Source organism: Platichthys flesus, chromosome 13, assembly GCF_949316205.1.
Source record: "Platichthys flesus chromosome 13, fPlaFle2.1, whole genome shotgun sequence".
NCBI classification, from domain to species: domain Eukaryota; kingdom Metazoa; phylum Chordata; class Actinopteri; order Pleuronectiformes; family Pleuronectidae; genus Platichthys; species Platichthys flesus.
In genome coordinates this window covers 2,580,352-2,598,635 of record NC_084957.1, presented here as the reverse complement: position 1 = coordinate 2,598,635, position 18,284 = coordinate 2,580,352, and the positions used below count along the sequence as shown (strand labels likewise).

The 18,284-nt window shown below is 42.3% G+C and overlaps 2 protein-coding genes across 2 annotated transcripts in view; one reads left to right on the top strand and one right to left on the bottom strand.

Annotated features, from left to right (window-relative positions):
- The window catches only part of LOC133967722 (inactive dipeptidyl peptidase 10-like), a 77,526-nt gene extending 75,619 nt beyond the window's left edge, over positions 1-1,907 (top strand). Inside the window, exon 26 of the mRNA XM_062403350.1 lies at positions 417-1,907. Coding sequence (XP_062259334.1) covers positions 417-554 — 138 coding nt within the window. The 3' untranslated portion in view covers positions 555-1,907. The remainder of the gene's footprint in view (positions 1-416) is intronic.
- Positions 1,908-3,158: 1,251 nt separating this feature from the next.
- Positions 3,159-18,284, bottom strand: part of LOC133967788 (inactive dipeptidyl peptidase 10-like) — a 50,027-nt gene continuing 34,901 nt past the window's right edge. Inside the window, exons 6-26 of the mRNA XM_062403446.1 lie at positions 16,512-16,564; positions 16,318-16,399; positions 14,693-14,813; positions 13,511-13,665; positions 11,757-11,854; positions 11,529-11,652; positions 11,407-11,445; positions 10,981-11,088; positions 10,576-10,667; positions 10,450-10,497; positions 10,074-10,195; positions 9,912-9,959; positions 9,503-9,601; positions 8,611-8,680; positions 8,297-8,491; positions 7,489-7,543; positions 7,296-7,395; positions 7,005-7,063; positions 5,679-5,751; positions 5,384-5,457; positions 3,159-4,863 (exon numbers count right to left, since the gene is read on the bottom strand). Of these exons, the coding sequence (XP_062259430.1) occupies positions 4,723-4,863; positions 5,384-5,457; positions 5,679-5,751; positions 7,005-7,063; positions 7,296-7,395; positions 7,489-7,543; positions 8,297-8,491; positions 8,611-8,680; positions 9,503-9,601; positions 9,912-9,959; positions 10,074-10,195; positions 10,450-10,497; positions 10,576-10,667; positions 10,981-11,088; positions 11,407-11,445; positions 11,529-11,652; positions 11,757-11,854; positions 13,511-13,665; positions 14,693-14,813; positions 16,318-16,399; positions 16,512-16,564 (1,956 nt within the window). The 3' untranslated portion in view covers positions 3,159-4,722. The remainder of the gene's footprint in view (positions 4,864-5,383; positions 5,458-5,678; positions 5,752-7,004; positions 7,064-7,295; positions 7,396-7,488; positions 7,544-8,296; positions 8,492-8,610; positions 8,681-9,502; positions 9,602-9,911; positions 9,960-10,073; positions 10,196-10,449; positions 10,498-10,575; positions 10,668-10,980; positions 11,089-11,406; positions 11,446-11,528; positions 11,653-11,756; positions 11,855-13,510; positions 13,666-14,692; positions 14,814-16,317; positions 16,400-16,511; positions 16,565-18,284) is intronic.

Sequence of the window (18,284 nt, the reverse complement as noted above, 5' to 3'; positions counted from 1 at the left end):
CCTTTTTCTTTTTATTTGAAGTTTGTATTGTAATAGGTCGTTTTTGATCTTGGAGTACTTTTCTTGGACTTACAATCCATTTAGACATATCTCTAGGGACAGACAGGATAATGAACTGCTGCATGTGAAGTGTACAAAGCAGCGAGCGACAAGTGTAACCACAGGCTGTGGATATCAGCTGCTTGATGAGCAGTGATTGACAGGTGAAGGGCCTCAGATACTTTAAAAAACGAAGTAGTCCAGCGGTTGTGGAGAATCCCTTCTTCATAGAAGTCAGCATCGTGAAATATTATCATCCTTTAAGAGACGTTCCTGTCCAGCTGGTGTTCACTTCTCTTTTAGCTCCGCTTTGTTCTCCACCAGCCTTTTCATTAAGTCCTTCACACAAATCTCTGTCTTATAATTGACTCCACCAGATCTACCCAGATGAGGGTCACTTCCTGTCCCAGCAGAGCCGCCAGCACCTCTACGCCACGCTGACCAGCTTCTACAGGGAGTGTCTGAAGGAGGAGCTGCTACCGCTGCCGGACGAGGAAGACGAGGAGGAGGAGTAGACCGGAGGCCGCGAGGACCTCCACCTTTTGGCTTGAAAGAATTTTACTAAAGTCCGTTTAGGCTTTTCACATTTGGACCAAGTGTTTAGCTGGACATGGACACTGGGTTAGAGCTTCTGTTGCTCTCAAGTGTGTGTGTGTGTGCGTACGTGCGTATGTGTGTGTGTGCGTGTGTGAGTGCATGTGTGCGCGTCCGACTGTGTGTAAATGTGTTGAAAAGACAACCGGACGACACAACAGTGACACTTGTCTTGCCGGGGACTTGAGACGGGAACAGCCCTCCAGCATTAAATCATTTCACTTTTGGGACGCTCCATTTCTCGGCGAAGCACACGGACGACCGCCTCCATCTGGTTCCAGCTCTCCGGGGCCGAAGTCATCCACACTTAAGCAAGTGCATGGTTCTTTTTACCCCCCCACCCACCCTCCCCTCTTCCCTCCTTCACTCATTTTGCCACATTTGTCTGCTTTGTGGTGACACTTGGGAAGAAAAGAACACGGATTGTTTGGTTGTTGTGTTGTTGCACAAGGAAAATGCTCCAGTTGTCTACAAGGATACGTTGCGTCACAAAAGTTCACCGCAATCAAGTCGATGCTGAATAAGTGCAACTTCCTGCTGAACCCCCTCCGCCATAGCCCCCCCCACCACCACCACCACCACCCTCAACAGAAGCAGTCCTTGTAGGTCTCATCTTATTGTGCAGGGGCGTGTGTAGACATGTACGATGCCTTATGAGGTTCAACATCCATCAGCAGTGTCACATAAACCTTTTGTCAACTCAGGTCCTCGAGACACAGCATCGCAGTTTAGTATCTGAACTCTGTCGGCTGTTCGGTCATGGAGAAGTGAGGGATTCTATAGGAAGATAAAAGATATCGGATTTACAGTATTTTCAGTTTCCAGGCCCCACTGCGAAAGTTCTCCATCTTAGTATTGTAACGTCAAGTGATGGAATCTCTTCAACACCAGATTTGAGATCTTCTGCTGAAGTCAAGGGACCTTCTCTGGAGTTTTGGATTCTTCTACTTGTATTTCAAATAGCTGTACTGAGATGGAGAACTTCCCAGGGTCAGTAAGGTGTTTGCATGTCTACAGGGAATGTGTCAAGTGTTGCCACATTTTGTATAGTGCAATACAGCAGAGTGTGTACATAAATATATTTTTGAGACGTCAGATCTCATAGGAAGTTTAGTGTACGGGGATGGATTGATTTGACCTGGATGTCTTTCTGTTTTCCTTTCGGCTGTTGATTTGCTTTTTAGGATTTGGGTTTTGTAAAGCTTGGTCTTGTTCTTTTTGCTGTTTTAAAAAGGGGACAGGGGACAGGGGTGAGGTTTGGGGATTATTGTGATTGTCCTACAGTGATGATTATGAATAAAAAGAAATGATGAAAAAACGACGAGGCGTGCTGATGTGTGAGGCGCACGTTACAACAGAAACAACCAAATCAGCCACGTTTGTTTCACAGGACCGATCGTTTGAGAACATGAATAATTCACTCGTCCTCACTCTGCAAATTTAATCTTTCATTTGTTGTTGTTGTGTTCATCGCAGGAGTCACATTAAGGAGAGCAGGCGGTCTGTCATGGCCTCCGGACCCCGACATTAATGATGTAGCAGGCATGGTGTGCTCATTGCGAGCGATCACTGCCTTAACATTGTGTGTCTGTGTGCATTAATCAGAGGCTGCACTCACTGGCCTGAATGGCCAAGCAGATGTTAAGTCTGCTGAAGGACAGAAGATCTTTAATCTGCAGGAGGTGAGGAACCACGAGTGGCTCTGGTGTTTTCCAGATGAACCTATGATCCAAACTCTGATGTAGTTTTAATTCCATATGACATTTTTTCTTGTGTATTGAGGGAACAAAATATCTGAGTTGAAACTAAAACCATCTCAGGAACCATTTGTGTAATTTATTAAATTCACATTCAGATTTTGTGATTTTTATCTGTCTCCACTCAGATAAATTGTTGCTGCACAGAGATCCACAGGTTTCACTGCTGCCCTGGCTTCGTGCCAAACTTCTGTTGTCAGATTTTGTATATATTATAATAATTTCCCCTGATTTATTTCACTAGTTACTTCTGAAATGTAAATGTACATTGATCAACTTCTCTGAATGTGCTGATACTGGTCAAAATGCACCGTGCCCTGAACTGACGTGAAGCTAATGAACCGAACCGGATGAGATCACTCAGAATAATGTTGCTCTTGATCAAGTAGTGAAACTCACTGTGTGGTGCAGAACATATAATAACAGCATATTTATTTTCTATTCTAACTTAATATCAAAAACATATAGAAGCAGTCACTTGGTTATTTTTAATCCCATAAACATTAAGAATCCACCTGAAGCTGAATGTTATTTCTTTGGCGTGTGATGTTTTACTGAATGTGTGTTATTCTAAGTGATGACAGTTGTACTCAGAAGCACTCACACATCCCAGCAGAGTAAATAGAATGTGACACTTGAAGGAAAAGCTGAAGGCAACAAAACAATCCGCCTGCCACAAGGTTTCCTCCCTCGTGATAGAGAAGCTAACATGTGTATATGAAAAAGAAGATGGTGAAACAAGAGCAAACAATTCAAACAACAAGAGGCCTTTATTAAAACCCTTTATTTCATCTTTTACCAGGTATGTAGATGTCATGCAGAAGTGTGAGCAGCAGAGGATCGAGGTCAGAGAAAGAGCTGTGATCATATGGAGGATATGATGATAATCATTATAACAGGAGACTGGTTATGAACCACTGTACAGCAGAGAACACATTTCTCCATTTCATAATTCCATTTTTAAACACTACATATCAACATATTGTGGAATTCAGCCGCTCAAAAACACTCAAAAGAATAAATATTATTGCAAAAACTCCATCTTGAGTGAACATAAAGTATAGAAAAGAGCAGAAGTCATCTAACAGTTCTATAGATACCAGTTTAAACCACAAGGTCAAAGAAAAGGGTTAAATAGATGTGAGGTTAAATACTGTGTGTGTGACAAAACATGGATTCCTTCATTCTCTCTTGAGATTGTAACTCAGTTAAACCTTTAAACACAGAGACATGAAACAAAAAGTGAAATCAGTCATAGAGGGTGAAACTCCCGGAGGATCTCACTGTCTCTGATGTTCATGTTCAGGATAAAGACCGAGAAGTTCCAAAAAAGGTTTTCTTCAGTATCAAATACTCCACTCATAGTTCTTTCTACATCGATGGGTGAAACATGAAATACTAATGGTTTATTCAAACATTCTTTAATTGTGCCAGTTTGTTAAAGTGTGACTTCATAAAGTCCATAAAGAGAAAAGCAGGACCTGTATTAGATTTATATGAACTTAGAACAATCTGTTTTTATATGATATTAGTTCTTAGACAGGACTTCTGGATATGTAACTTTCAGACTGAAAAAAACATGCTAGACATAAGTTAGGTTACACTGAGCTGACAACACAAGGACAACACAACTCTTGAAGAGACTAATCCGCGATAGTTACATCAAATTCACTGGTAGAAATAGGCAATTGTGGTCATTAATACTGCAGTGCGGTTAAAGAAAACACACACACACAACAACATGCTCCAGACAGGTGATGTGAACCCCCCGTCCTTCCTTGAGATACAAATCCTATAATCCTAAAGTTTCACAGAAGAGTTCTTTAAACCTGAATGTGATTAAAACCATATATAACTAGTTTTTAATTCTTATCTAAGCAGGAGAGTGAAGCTGAAGATGTGTTTGCTCTGGTGACCCTCAGAGCTGGTGATATTAAAGACATGACGTGAGTGAACACTGTGAACATGACGACTGTGATGAGGTAAAGGCACCTGCTAAAAAACACTCGTTGATATGATCTCAAAATGTTGGTATTAAGTGAACTCGCTTCCCTCACATAGAAATAGTCACAGTAGATTAAAGTAGTCACTGAAAATTATACTCTTAAATGTAAAAATACACGTTTCTTTGATACCCTGACATCTGTACTCAGTACATGTTACATATAATCATTATAACCTGAAGCATTAGATTACAGCAATACTACAATCCCTTCAAATGACCATCACAACCCTGGAGTCACCATGCAAGTGAATATAATGCTACCTAGTCCCGGGAGCACTTTGACAGGGAGCAGCCCTTCAGCCTCATCACAGCAGGAGGTCCCGGGGGCTAGTCGTCCTCTTTGGATGTCCCCGGGACAGAGACCTCGTCCTCCTCCTGGAGGCAGCGCCTGAAGAAGCTGAGCACGGAGCTCAGCAGGTAGTGACGGCTCCCGACCGACGCAAGGTCGTGTCCTTCATCCGGGAAGATCTGAGGGCAGCAGAGAATCAAAAACAAACTGGGATTAATTGACTTTTTATTTTGTTTTTCATGTAGAATGTGTTTTTTTTTCAGAATGTGGTTCATTTAGACGCCTGAGAGTCACAAGTACACAGGGAAAATTCCAGTTAGAAAAATAAAACTGGTGATATTTGAATTTCTTTTTGTCAACGAATGCTGTAAAATAGTCAAAACCAATTTCCTGACAGTGCTGTGTGCTCTCTTTCATTAAAGGTCATTAATGTCTTAACACAGTCACTGTGGATTGTGGCTGATGTGACTCAGACAGAAGGAAAACAAGCACTTATTAGGGACTATAGTTTCAAACCAAAGTTCAATGTGCTCGGGAAACTTTACATTGCTCGGACAGTCACTTGTAGTTTTGAGTCAAATAAACTACATTGTGTATTTTCATGGGATTACTTTAGGAGCTCTATGGTGCAGATCTTGTCAGTACTTCCTTTCTAAGGAAAAATATACAAACTCAGACATTAGAAATGGCGGCACTCACCTGGAGGGTGTAGTTCACATTGGATGCAGCCAGTAGCTTGACCAGCTCAGCAGAATGTTGGAAATGAACAGTGGCTGAAAGAGACGATAACAATGGATTCACCGTTAAACCCTCACAGTTTGTAATCTGTTGTTTCTGATGCTCCTGTCTCCTCGGCCATCATCCGACTCACAAGGCAGTTTCAACAGGTTAACTTCAGACCTGACTCAGGATCAGAAGCTGGCCTGGTTGATGGTTTTCCTGCCAATGAACCCCGGAGTACATCTAGACACATGCGTCACACCTGTATACTCACCATCTGCTGTGCCGTGGATGATGAGGAAGTTCAGTGGACTCAGGACTGTGACGTTGTTGAGCACAGAGGAAATCTGTTGCGGAGAAGAAGCAGTAGAGTTACCCTCCTTGAAACATGAAGCTGAGAAGTAAAGTTCATTTCCAACAAACTTCTGGAGTTTGGGAAACTAATAAAGACTGAAGTTAGACGAGGGGAAGTTCGAGATCAGTTTCAACATCTACACACAGTGAGATCAGAGAGAAGTTTAAGACCAGAATGGGCTTTATCTCTAAGCTATTTGGACTTATTGCACCGGATCCTATTCCCTGTACCTCAAAATGAAGCTTTAACTGTTCCTACGGTGTTTAGTGGAAAGTGCAGCTCACACATCAATCAGGTGGAGGAGGTACGCACACAACCGTGCACGTTAAATGAGGCGGAGCAAAGTGAGTTGTCGCTGTTTGGAGTCGGTGTGGAAAGAAGCCTCTGGATGTGTGTGTGTGGTCTTTAGATGGAATCATCAGGACTTCTCTATAGATTTAAATTTCACCATAGTTTCTAAGAAGTAATTTACAGAACACCCATAAGCCCCACTCAGCCTTGCAATGGAGAAGAGGCTGTAGTCAAATGTGCGAGTCGTTGATGCTATAATTAGAAGATCTGTCGTTGCAATGGACGTTTTCACAGCCGACATCTCGACTCGTTACAGGAAAGGCCTGGATGTCATTAGTCACCAGTGGCTCGCTTCCATTCGACTGTCTCACCAAACCAGTGCCCAGGAGCTAGCATACACCTTAATAGAACGCAGCCATTGTTATGTTATTAATTACTCTTTTTCCTGTAAAGACAAATTAAAAAGATTCATTATAAATTATCATTAAATTCCTGTTTGTAAAAATCTTCCCTGTCAATTAAATATACTGATTGAATAAAAAAATCTAAATATCAGATTAGGAGATTAGACTTTTGTCTCTACCCTCAACTGCGAAATGAGGGAATTGTAGTTTCACTGAAATAAATCTCTTGAGGGTATTAAAATGGATTATTAGGTAACTCAGAGATGTTCTATTATATTTTAACTTTTGTTCTGATCACACTTTTTAAAGCAATAATTATGAGAAGTGACCCTTTTTCTCCCTGGAGCCCCTCCCCCCCCAACAAATGTCTGTGCACGAACCCCTTCAGATAGCTATGTTGCAAAAGTAAAACTGATAATAAACTAATATTGACCCATAATAAACTGTCACACATGAGTCTGCTTTTGAATCCCAGCAGCGGGGTCAGAGGTCAGGGGCACAAACCTGTTCACAGCTGTTTACTCTAGAGAACCGTGAGACTCCCTCGTACCTGGTGCTCGTGATCCTCTGGCAGCGGAGAGCCAAAGTATTTCTCTGTGAAGGCCGATCCTTTGATTGGATGAAAAACACATCAGCCAATGGGGAGAGGTTTGAGAGTAAAGGTCACTGCTCTGTTTTATCACACATTGTTTATTCATCAGAGCATTCTTCTTCTTTGCTTTAACATGGGACATGAAAACTCCGTTGATGAGTTTGTATAAGTGATGCATCTTCAATCAGACCTACTTCACTGTGATGCTGATGGTCTGTGTGGTATTATACTGGTGTGTGTGGCTCTCACCATAGAGTCTCCAGTTGGTTATCGGAGCCACAGCGATGCCGCACTTGAACCTGGAGCTGTGGGAGAGCAGCAGGAGTGAGGACAAGAAGCCCCCGTACGCCTGGAGAAGAAAGAACATCACTGTCCCTCGAGAAACAGGCTCAACTTCATGTCTTTATATATCAGCTGCAGGGCGGGGGGGGGGGAGCATTACCTTTCCATAAACTCCAACCCTGTTTCCATCGATATAAGGCAGCCTGATCAGGTGCCTGGAAAATACAGAGAAATCAAAAAGCTTTTTCTGTTATAGAACTGGTTTTAATGGAGACATCACAAGGGTTATGGGTGAGGAACATAAAACCAGTTGTTAATGGTATTATTCATTATTTATCATGAAGGCTGGAATAATTAAAAACCGACTAAGGGTTTCATCGAGGGGGGGGGGGGTGGAGGCGGTTTAAAAGAAAGAAATGAATAGAACCTGTCCTTGTGCTGTGTTTTAGTATTTTGTTATTGGTATTTGAAGCAACACATCAACACACAACACGTTGTATTGTGAATCATTAGATGAAAAACAAGCAGATCCCAAAAGCTTAATGTCAAATGTCAAATGATGAATCTTTTATAGTTTTAGCTTTAGAAAAAGGATTCACATTAAAATAACACTTGAGGGACCCTGAGGTCTGCAAACCAGAAAATATTCACTTTAAAATGAATTATTTACTATTAAGTTGGTCAAATCTTTCCTAGCATCTTAATTAAATTGTGAATAACAGTGAATAAAGCAATAGTAATGGATACCAGTGCAAAAACACACATCCAGTAACACAATAAACTGTATATGAAGAACAACGGGATCTCAAATCTATATGTTTATGACAAAATAGTTATCATGGTTTCTTATTTGGTTTTAATTATTGATAATGACCATAAAAAAAAGGAAATAAAAATATACTAACAGCAAATCAGTTTGTTAGCCTGGTCCAGAATCCAGCGGATCACATTCAGATAGAACAACTTACTCCACAGCTGTGATCTGGTCCTGGACGTCCACAGTTCCCAGTCCCATGTGCAGCTGGTGGAGAACCCTCTGACCCTGGGAGCCGCTGCCTCGGCCGTCCAGACGAGCCACGATCACTTTGTCTGAGCTGACCAGTACCGACTCCCAGCCGAGAGAGAAGCGCTCGCTCACCGCCTGGCCACCGGGGGCGCTGTCCCTGGGTAAGGGTATAGGATACAACAATTAATATCGCCTTGATCTAAATGGAATATGTAACTTAGCAAATGTGACTGAAAAGTGCTTCTACAAAGGAGTAAAGTATCTGAAGCTACTTACAGAAGCAGTACAAGTGGGTACTCCTTCGTTAGATCCAGATCTACAGGCACAATCAACTCCAGACGAAGATCTGAGGACAAACAAGTGACTCACGCTGTCGTTTATCCAAACTGATGTTTCTTGCTTCACATGATTCTGTCTCACAGCTCAACATCCAGAGTGCAGGTTGATGCTGATGTTGAGCATCATCCACCCTTGTGTGTACATTAAAGCTCAGGTCATCATGATTCTAGAGTTCCAGGCAGTAGAGCTGCAGAAGTCTGTGGTTTGAACCAAGATGGTTCCTGCCTGGCGTTTACTTCCTGATGTGAGTGATTCACAGTGATGGGCAGTTGAAATGAAGAGTCTTGGGATCATTGCTCGAGGTGTTAAGTGTTGTGAAACATGCGGGGCAACGATGTCAGAGCAGAGCTGTCAGCGCAGGATCAGTGAGCATCAGCTCATAAAGCAGTTTAAGATTCGAGATGAGGACTTTTAAACGAGATGCCTGTGAGGCTGCTCTGCCACGTCCAGCTGCCTTTGACCTCTGCTCAGTGAGCGCTGTGACCTCTGGAGGATTCAGAACTGACAGGCTCCATGAAAACACCCGAAATAAACACAGTGGTTCATGGGAACAACACGCCTGCTGGGAACCATTTAATTTATACAGTTTACACTTTGGATTGTTATAAAAAAAATGATTTAAATGAGGAAACCAGTTCAATCTACAGAGGGGATTAGAGAAACCTGATTTCCCAGCTACAGAATATTCATCCAAATGAACGAAGATAAATTGGTTATAAATAAATACAGCTGATCACTTTGGGAACCTCTGTTACACACAATCTAGAGACCAACAAGAATTATTATAAGACCACAATGCAACATTCTGTAGCTCATCGTGGTTTCTTACCAAAGTTGTTGATTTGTACGGTTCTTCTCTCCCACTTGGGTAACGTCCTGTTTGCCAGTGACTGTTCTAATACTGTGTTCTTTTCAAAGATCTTGTATTCTGTTAAAGGAAAAAGTGACAAATAATAAAGTTATACAAACAAGCATGATCACATGAATCAGGAAACTGTAACACATCATAATTTAAAGGTCAAACATGTTGTGATTTGATGAGAGATGATTAATAAATGTTATGGTTTAACTCACTTGAGTAAGAAAAACCTTCATCTTTAATCCCAATAAATGAGAAATCCAGCTTATACATTAACAGAATTTAAAAAATCATGCTTGATGCAATAGAGTTCTTAGACAATAGAGTATAACTATGAAATCTATATAGTAAACTGGGTCAGGTGTGCCAGTGCACTTACTGGTCATATCATTGAGTTTGTGGAGAGATGATTGGGGTATTCCAGGACCTGTGGAGAGGAGGTTTAGATCAGGAAATACAACTTTATTATATGTTTGATTTTTTTTTTTTTTTAATGGCAGTCGTCTAGTAGTTTATGAGATAGAAGGGGGGGGGGGGGTACCTCTGCAGTTGAGGAGCACATGGCGGTGGTCAGGGCTGAGAGCGGCGTCGTAGTAGCTGCACTTTGATCTGAAGAGGGAGCAGCTGAGGCATTCTTTACGGAGCGGCTCCACAGTGGAGACCCTATTGGGAGGGCGGGGGGGGGGGGGATTTCACAGGTTTTACATCATCTGAGATACAGACAAATAGTTTCTACAGTAAATCAAAACAGTAAGATGTTTAGAAAGCTATTATATGTTTTCATTTGGCTAAAACCTGTTTACAAAATGCTCTCTACTTCAGATATAAACATTTTACGGATGTATGTGTGGAGCTTATTTATATATATTATATATATATATAATATATATATTGCCTCTGTATTGAAGTGATGGTACCTGTACAATTGCCGCTGTGCTGATCCTTCCTCTGTGCTTAGGAAATAACTGGAAAACATAAAGTTAACCAGTTAGTTGTTATGGTTTGTGTATAAACTGTTCATATAGACACAGTCAGGCACGCACACTGAGTTGCTGGTCTCGTCGTAGGCCAGGATGTGAGAGACCTCCCAGCTTCCTGAGGTGAGGTGTTGGAGGTTGACCTCTTGATCCTCAGACTGAAGGAGAGACACAGAACACATCACTAGAGCAGAGAAGTCAACATGACCTCACGTGACCTCACATGACCTACATCCTCTGAAAGGGCCACACTGATGTTGAGGCTCTTATTTTTTAACCTGGCGCACTCCTCAAATGTAAAACTATAATCTTTTCTTTACAGAGACAGAATCTTCTTGTTGCCCCTCCAGTGCATCTTTAGCACAAAACTCTCCTTCACTTAATAAAGAGGAACATGTTCTTAATTCTTTGGTGTTTCAGGAAAATAATATTCAAAATGAGGAGATTATGAATAAGTGGGAGGGAGTCTACTTGGTTGGAGATCATGGCGATGTGGTGGAACGTCCCTCGGTCGCCATGTTTTAAAGGCATCGTGATGAAGAACGTTGAACAGTCTCTGGAAAACACCGGCTCCTCATTCTGGTAAAGGAGAAACAATGACAAATACATTTTTATACATTTATAGAATTCAATTATTTTTGAACAAAACACGTCCTATCCAATGACTCAACTGGAATCTTCAGCTTTAAACAAGTGAATGTTTAAGATATTTTTATAACTTAGATATACATGAATCTAAAATTAATTAGAAGAAAATGATTCAGGACTAAAATCAGGTTAAACTGCACCGTGTTGGCTCAACCCAACTTGGATCACATTATCAAATATGACATTAGTTTTACCAATTGAATTTGGAAGTACAAAAATAAATTGATCCTGCAAGGTCGAAACACTCACCTGGCGATCAAGCCACTTCTCTGATGTCATCACATGTTTCTGCGTTGGAGAGATCGAGTTAATCAATAAAATGTTTGTGTATTAACTTGTGATTTGAGAACACAACACGTTGAGTTTCTCACCTTGGTGCATTCGGCCCTGGTGACATCACACAGGGAGAGAACGGACATGTTCTGAGCTCGATTCACCCAACGCACACTCAGCCTCTCCCGTGTCACCCAGCTCACCATGCTGATGTAGAACTCACTGGTAAAAACACAAAGATGGAAACAATTGAGAATATAAAACCAACAACAACATCTTATTATTATTATTATTATTATCTAAATGTACTTTCATACAGTAGGTACCTCTTTTCCAAACTGTCCGGAGGCCTCAGCTCAGCCGTCAGGGAGCTGCCGTCCAGAGTGACCACGTACAGTCTGACAGTCGGATTGATTTGACCCATCTGCGGGAAAAACAACACAAAATCACACATTGGTGAAATCAAATCTGATGTCATACCCATGATGCACTGCAGCAACCACAGAAAGCACAGAGCAGCACAGAACGCTTGTGTTTCTATTTTTTTTTGCTGTGGAGCTGAACAGCGTCAGTTAACCAGGAAAATAATGAGAGTGTGAAACAAGTGGAGAATAAACTGTGTTGATGTTTACGGTGCCGGCCCCGGGGGGGGCGAGTCACTCATCTCCTCTCTCCTGAGCCTCCCTCAGAAACACGGCTCATTAGTGGACATGAGACGGGATGTCTCCGGGACGCAGGGCCACCTGTCACAGAGGGGACAGCCTCCCTCCTCGATCCTGCTCTTATTATGATTGGTTATTATTCCTCTTCTCCAATCCTTCACTTTCTGCTCGTGTGGAGGTATAACAGCTTATCCCAATAACTCTCAGCTACCGTTTCCTCTGTCTGCAGACGGCATGGGCTTCATTTCACTTGACAGGTATATAATCTGAGCTCGGAGCAGTTCTTAGTCTACTGACGTACTCCAGCCAGGAAGCCAGAGACAACACGTGAAACTGATATCACAGAGAAGGGATCCGTCTTCCAGTTTGTTATAGGACGATGGAATATGCTGAGTTCAGAGTCGTCCTTCAACCTGTTACTTCTCTGCTGTGTATTACTAACCCAGACATGAATATCATGACCTTTCAGCAGCACCACTGACTCAGAGCTGTAAGTCTTTGACCTCCCACTTCCTGTAGCTTTCAGTGGCTCTGAACAAATGTGCCCTGTCAGCGTGTTGAGCTGTTTCATGTGGAGCCGACGACAGCAGCAGCGACTTTAACGTTCTGTAAATATCAAGATGTGCAGTGGACGTTCCTACACTGACTCGTACAGTGGATCTCATTCTGTAGAACATATTTACAGTATGTGTGCAGTATTATTTATGTGGGTCATAATAACTCACATACAGATTATTCTACCATCTGAATAAAGCATCTGCGTCTGGCCTCAGATTTGAGCTCATTGTGCAGCTCTGATGATTCACTGATAAAAGTCATCTCTCCATTTAATGAGCTGTTGCAATGAGACCGGCACAGCTGTCTGCTTTAAGAGGCCGGTCATGTGACTGGCGGAGGGGAGGTAGAACGGGTAATCAGCTAACCAAGAGGCCGGTAGTTCAATCCCGGGGGTTGTCTTCACTTTAGCTGCAGCAGAATCAGTTCTTTCCCCCCCGTCGGTGAAGCTGAGAGCGAGAGCAGCGCCTCATTAATTAGACATCCCCCTCGGGATGGGTCTGAGCCATCAAATGAGATTGGCCTCTCCCTCATGACCCTCATTCCAACACTTTTCCACAACCGTTCCCTCATCTTAGAGTCATCCGATGTGCTAACCATCCCCATCAAGGGACCGGTGTTGTGTTCGCTCACCTCACCGAAGCATTTCACGTTCCTTATCCTCCCACGGCTCCCTACAAAGGTTCCACTAACCTTCAGTTGTATTATTCATAGGACTGGTTTGATACAATGGAGGTTTAAATGCTGTCAGGTTGTGATGCTGTCGGAGGGAGCAGGCAGATTGTAAATGCTGCTCATCATCTCTAGTTCTGCTCCAGTGATAGAGAGATGAGGTGAGACCTGGGTGTCAGCAGTAGGATTACCTTTGGGTAGGGGTATTCCTTCCCTCGAGGGTAGAGGGCTCCTGTGAAGCGAGGCAGGAGCATGTTGGGAACCAGGGAGTCGTTGATGGTGAGGTAGGCCAGTCTGGTCCCATCAGGGGACCACCAGTGAGTCACCTGAGTGTGGAGCACCTCCTCTGGAAAGACAAGAAGACACAAATCAGAACAATCTGGGCCAGGAGAGTGACAGCCATCACAGAGGAGATGCTCCTGCAGCTTCTCTGTGATGTTAGTTTGACGAGAGCTGTGATTGGACAACAACAATCATTGTAATCACATGTTTAGCTGGCTGTTGGTGCTGCACTCTATGCACCTGAGGATTGAGACTGCAGGTCAGCGTTGGGTACGGAAGCCTGGTGCCATATACAAACAGTATAAACCTCAAACATGAGTCAACATGTCAACACAGACTCAGTCCTATCGGTCGAACGTGTGGCTGCATTTCACGTGAAAGGTTCCTGACACCCGAGCATGCAGCAAATGTCTGAGCAAATGATGTTTGCCTTCCGCCAGCAAACTGAGAACAGAAGAAGGAAAAGGAGGAACATGACAAAACGTAAAATAGCTGCCGGCAACGCACGGAGATGCATCTGAACCCAGAGCGAGGATCTGTGTTAGCTGGAGTGACCCTCATCACATCAGTGAGGACAGTGTCCCTGGAACCAGGGACGACTGATGAAGAAGCTGTTATTACATAATATACACATAGACATAGTTTACTTTAAACTGTTGTATGATGAGTTTCCTCTTCCGATTTGCCTTGGCTAAAAACCAAAACCCTTTTCTTCTCGTCAACGTTTGTTTTATGTAAAGTTTCTGCATCATTTAGGCACCGTGACGTTTTAAAAATATGGATTACCCATCGTAAAGAACCCGATCGATACCCAACCCGAGTGCAGGCTCTACACAGACCTGATAGAAAGCTTCCACCAGGTCAGAGAGTCGGTTTTAGCATCAGTGCATTTGTTGTGCAGTTATTGACAGAGTATTTAATCTGATTGGAAGAGTTAATCACCAGGTCCATCACAATTCACTTGCTATACAGGTAAAATACAACAAACAGCATCGACCGCTTATCTCCTCATTTCAGATGTTTCAGTTGTCATGGGTGGTTTTTTTTGAAAGGTGCTGCAGGTGGTGTGAAACCAGTGGCGTGGCTCTTACCCTCGTACAACCAGTCTGCGATCCCATTGAAAACGATGCCCTCCTGTCCAGAGGACGTGAGCCTCCACGAGCTGCTCTGAACGTCCGTCTGGTAGTAAATGTTGTTTTCAAATATATAGATCTGAGAGGACAGAAAATATAAAGAAGGATTTCATTTGAAAACTGAACCAAAAACAACTGCACGGATTACTTTATGTATTCAGTGATCACAGGGACGACAGATTACAGGTAATCATGATTCATTATCATAAAATCATTATAATCAGCCCGGATGTTTGGAAATATGTGAAATTATATTTTTAGTTAACTTGTCCAGGATTACATGAATTCATCTGACAGAGTTAGCTGAGCAGGAACAATGCAGGTGAACCCCCGACTCAGCATGTGTGGAGACCTGACCCATTTCTTTGTAATACTGATGACTCTTATTACAGTATCTGACTAATAAAGTCATGAATTCACAAGTTACATGAGAACTTGCTGCACTGCTGCCACCGTCAAGTTACTCTTGTTTCAGAAGGTCTGTGTTGAGCAAACAGAGAAAAGCCTGGTGACGTGATCACAGAGAGAAAACACCAGCGATATAAATAATAAGGCAGCGGCTCACGATAACACAAATATATGCGGCTCATGATTGATGATACTTGTTATTAGCTTGCACCGGTGGTGGCCCTCTGCTGAAGGGCTTCACCGAGCCAGGCTCCACCGGGGGCAGGTATAAATACTGAGGAAACCAGATAAATATGCTATCAATTGGTTAATTACTTTCCTTGTCTGCACTGGAGACAATAATGGACTGATAATTCTGCACATAATCCTCAGCACGGCAGAGGAAAGTCGTTTTCCAGCAACTGCTCGACTGGTTTGTTTTCTTTCAGGAGAGAAACCGCCTTTGATTGGACTTTACCTCAGAGGAATGAATTATACATTAAACACAGGACATTAAACATTGATTTTCAGCGTTCTGCCGGCAGCGAGGCCTCTTCAAGGGAAACGACCAGAATCTAAATGAAATCCACATCGAGGACGTTTCATTCTCATTGTGAAGGAATCTGCATATTCCTTCTTAATAAACCAATTAAGTGTTTATTCTGTTACTCACACTTGAAGAATTTAAATCACTTTGTTTTGAAACCCACAAACGATCAAATAATAATGAATTAGGACAGATTATTAACACAATTTAGAATATTAAACAAGATATCTATGTTGTGTTTAAAATTCACTGAAATTATAAATTGATCGAATAAGTTGTTGAACAATTTGCTGCTCTGTGTTTTGTGTCAATGTTTTTACTGATTTTAGATCAAGTTATGAATTTAATTATTTGACTAAAAAGCCTCAAACATAATCAAACAGATTTCTACTGTGCCTAAAATCACAGTTTATATTATCTGGGCATTTCTCCTGCATCATCATCCATGCATCTAGATGCAGGATTTCATCACAGAGTCTTTAGTCACAGGAATATTCTGCATATTGCTGCTGAACCTGAGGCTGAAAAACCACAACATTTGTTAAAAGGTCCCAGATGAACAGGGCTTCTTGTGTCTGTGGAGGAGGAGATGAGGCGTCTCTACTCTTCATGTGTTCACAACCTTTATTTACCCCAGTACCCCACTCACCAGCTGTTGACCCCGAGCTCCCCATGAGGCAAACTGGAGGACTGAGTCGGAGACCTCTGGAGGATTCAGCTCACGCACCTCTCTGACGCAAGAACAAAAAAACAACATCTTTAGTTTGTCTATCATGAACCAGCCACAGCCACTGGTTTCGGACCATGATGTGAAATGTTGATCTTATTTGTTGTTCTTCTCACCGTGTGTACAGGTTGTAGATGAGGTATGATGCCAGGAACGAGTGCTGGTAGACCTGGAAACCAAAACAAGAAGGAACTAGTTCAGAGTCATTAGAACACCAACCTGTATATTTCACAACTAATTGATAATCAGGACCTAAAAGGAAATAATTCAGATAGTTAGGATAAATGTAGTTATATTAATTCAAATTTATTCAAAGGGAAAATATTATTAAAATACGATGCACTGAACACTTGACCCCTTAACAAGACATCCATCAGTGGGCTGGGTTACAAAGAATGAAAAAGAAAGGACTAGATGCTTTCAGTATCGGATGTTAATACCATTTCCACATTTCATTTTATACACAATTAGAAGATCATTTTCATTCTGCTGAGCCTCATGTTAATTTTTTTGCCAAATTTGTGCGCTGAAGTGTCGGGAGAACATCGGCTCTCACTGCTTTTGTTTCAGGATTCAATTTCATGATGGTTCAGTACCTGAAACCACCATCTGCATAACAATCAGCTGGAGTGTGAGCTCCCCACCCCCCCACCGAGCAATACGATAAATACACTCGAGCATTTCCATTCCCCCCCATCAGAAGATCGGTCGGGCTCAGGATGGAGTCTGCCCGGCGCCTCACTACAAAACCTTCACTCCTAATTTGGACAGAACTTTTCCCTGTGTATTGTGAACTGTATCTCAACGTCTCTTCTTCTTCTCTTCTTTCCTTGAAACAGAGACGTCAACATCAGTCAGCCGACACCCCCCCCCCCCCCCCACTGACAGCTCTGTGATGACTCCTTGATAAGGCTGTCACCAGGAGAGAGGAGGATGGGGATGTGTTGGGTGGTGGTGGTGGTGGTGGTGGTGGTGGTGGTGGGGAGGGGGTGGTGGTTGGTGGTGTTCCCAGAAGACAGCGCACTTGTAAATAGTTCCTATAGTGTTTGTTTCTTACATCTTAGAAGCACTTTGCTGGTGTTGGCAGTTTGAGTCTGACACTTGGTTCTTCTCTCACATGACAACTGTGACTGTTCTTTAAACAGAAGCTTGAAAGAGTAAAACAAACAGATATAGTGTTTGTGTAGGAAATGACAAAAGACTGAATATAGTCACTAGTTTTTATACATGAAATTACAAATGTGTTTTAAAGGGACACTATTTGTTTAAACTGCCTCCTGGGTCTGTCTGCCTTCTAACCCGACCCTGACATGTGTTGGTCTGAAAAAGAGTTGCACTGGTGCATTGTTGACTTTGGACAGATAATGATGCCGACCGGCTTGAGAGCAAATTAAATTAGGATGTGTCTAATTTGGTTTGGTTTACACAATTGGTGTCATCTCCCCTTCCCGATAGAAGTCAAGAGCACTTGCACCGTGGCAAATTGGTATTATGATGCTCGAGCACAAGCAGATAATCTGAGTGTGAACACATTGTGCTAGAAGGTATATTACTCTTAATAATGTGTTATCAAATAACAGTGAAATACTGTGAAATGAATCGTTTCAACTCCTCTGTCTCCACCGGACCTGTGACCACAGCACTGGACTCAAATTAATCAGAGTAACATATTTATGCTTTGCGCTTTTTATGCTGAACCTTATTTAGCTGTAGCTAACATCAGCACCTAACAATTTGTATTTCTGTGTTTTGTATTTTTTCATTTCTTTACTTTCTTCACTGGACGGCTGCTGTGGCAAATGAATCACCCCCAGGGATTTATAAAGTCATCTATATATATTAATAGATACATATAGTTTATATATAGATAGATATAGATAGACTGGTTT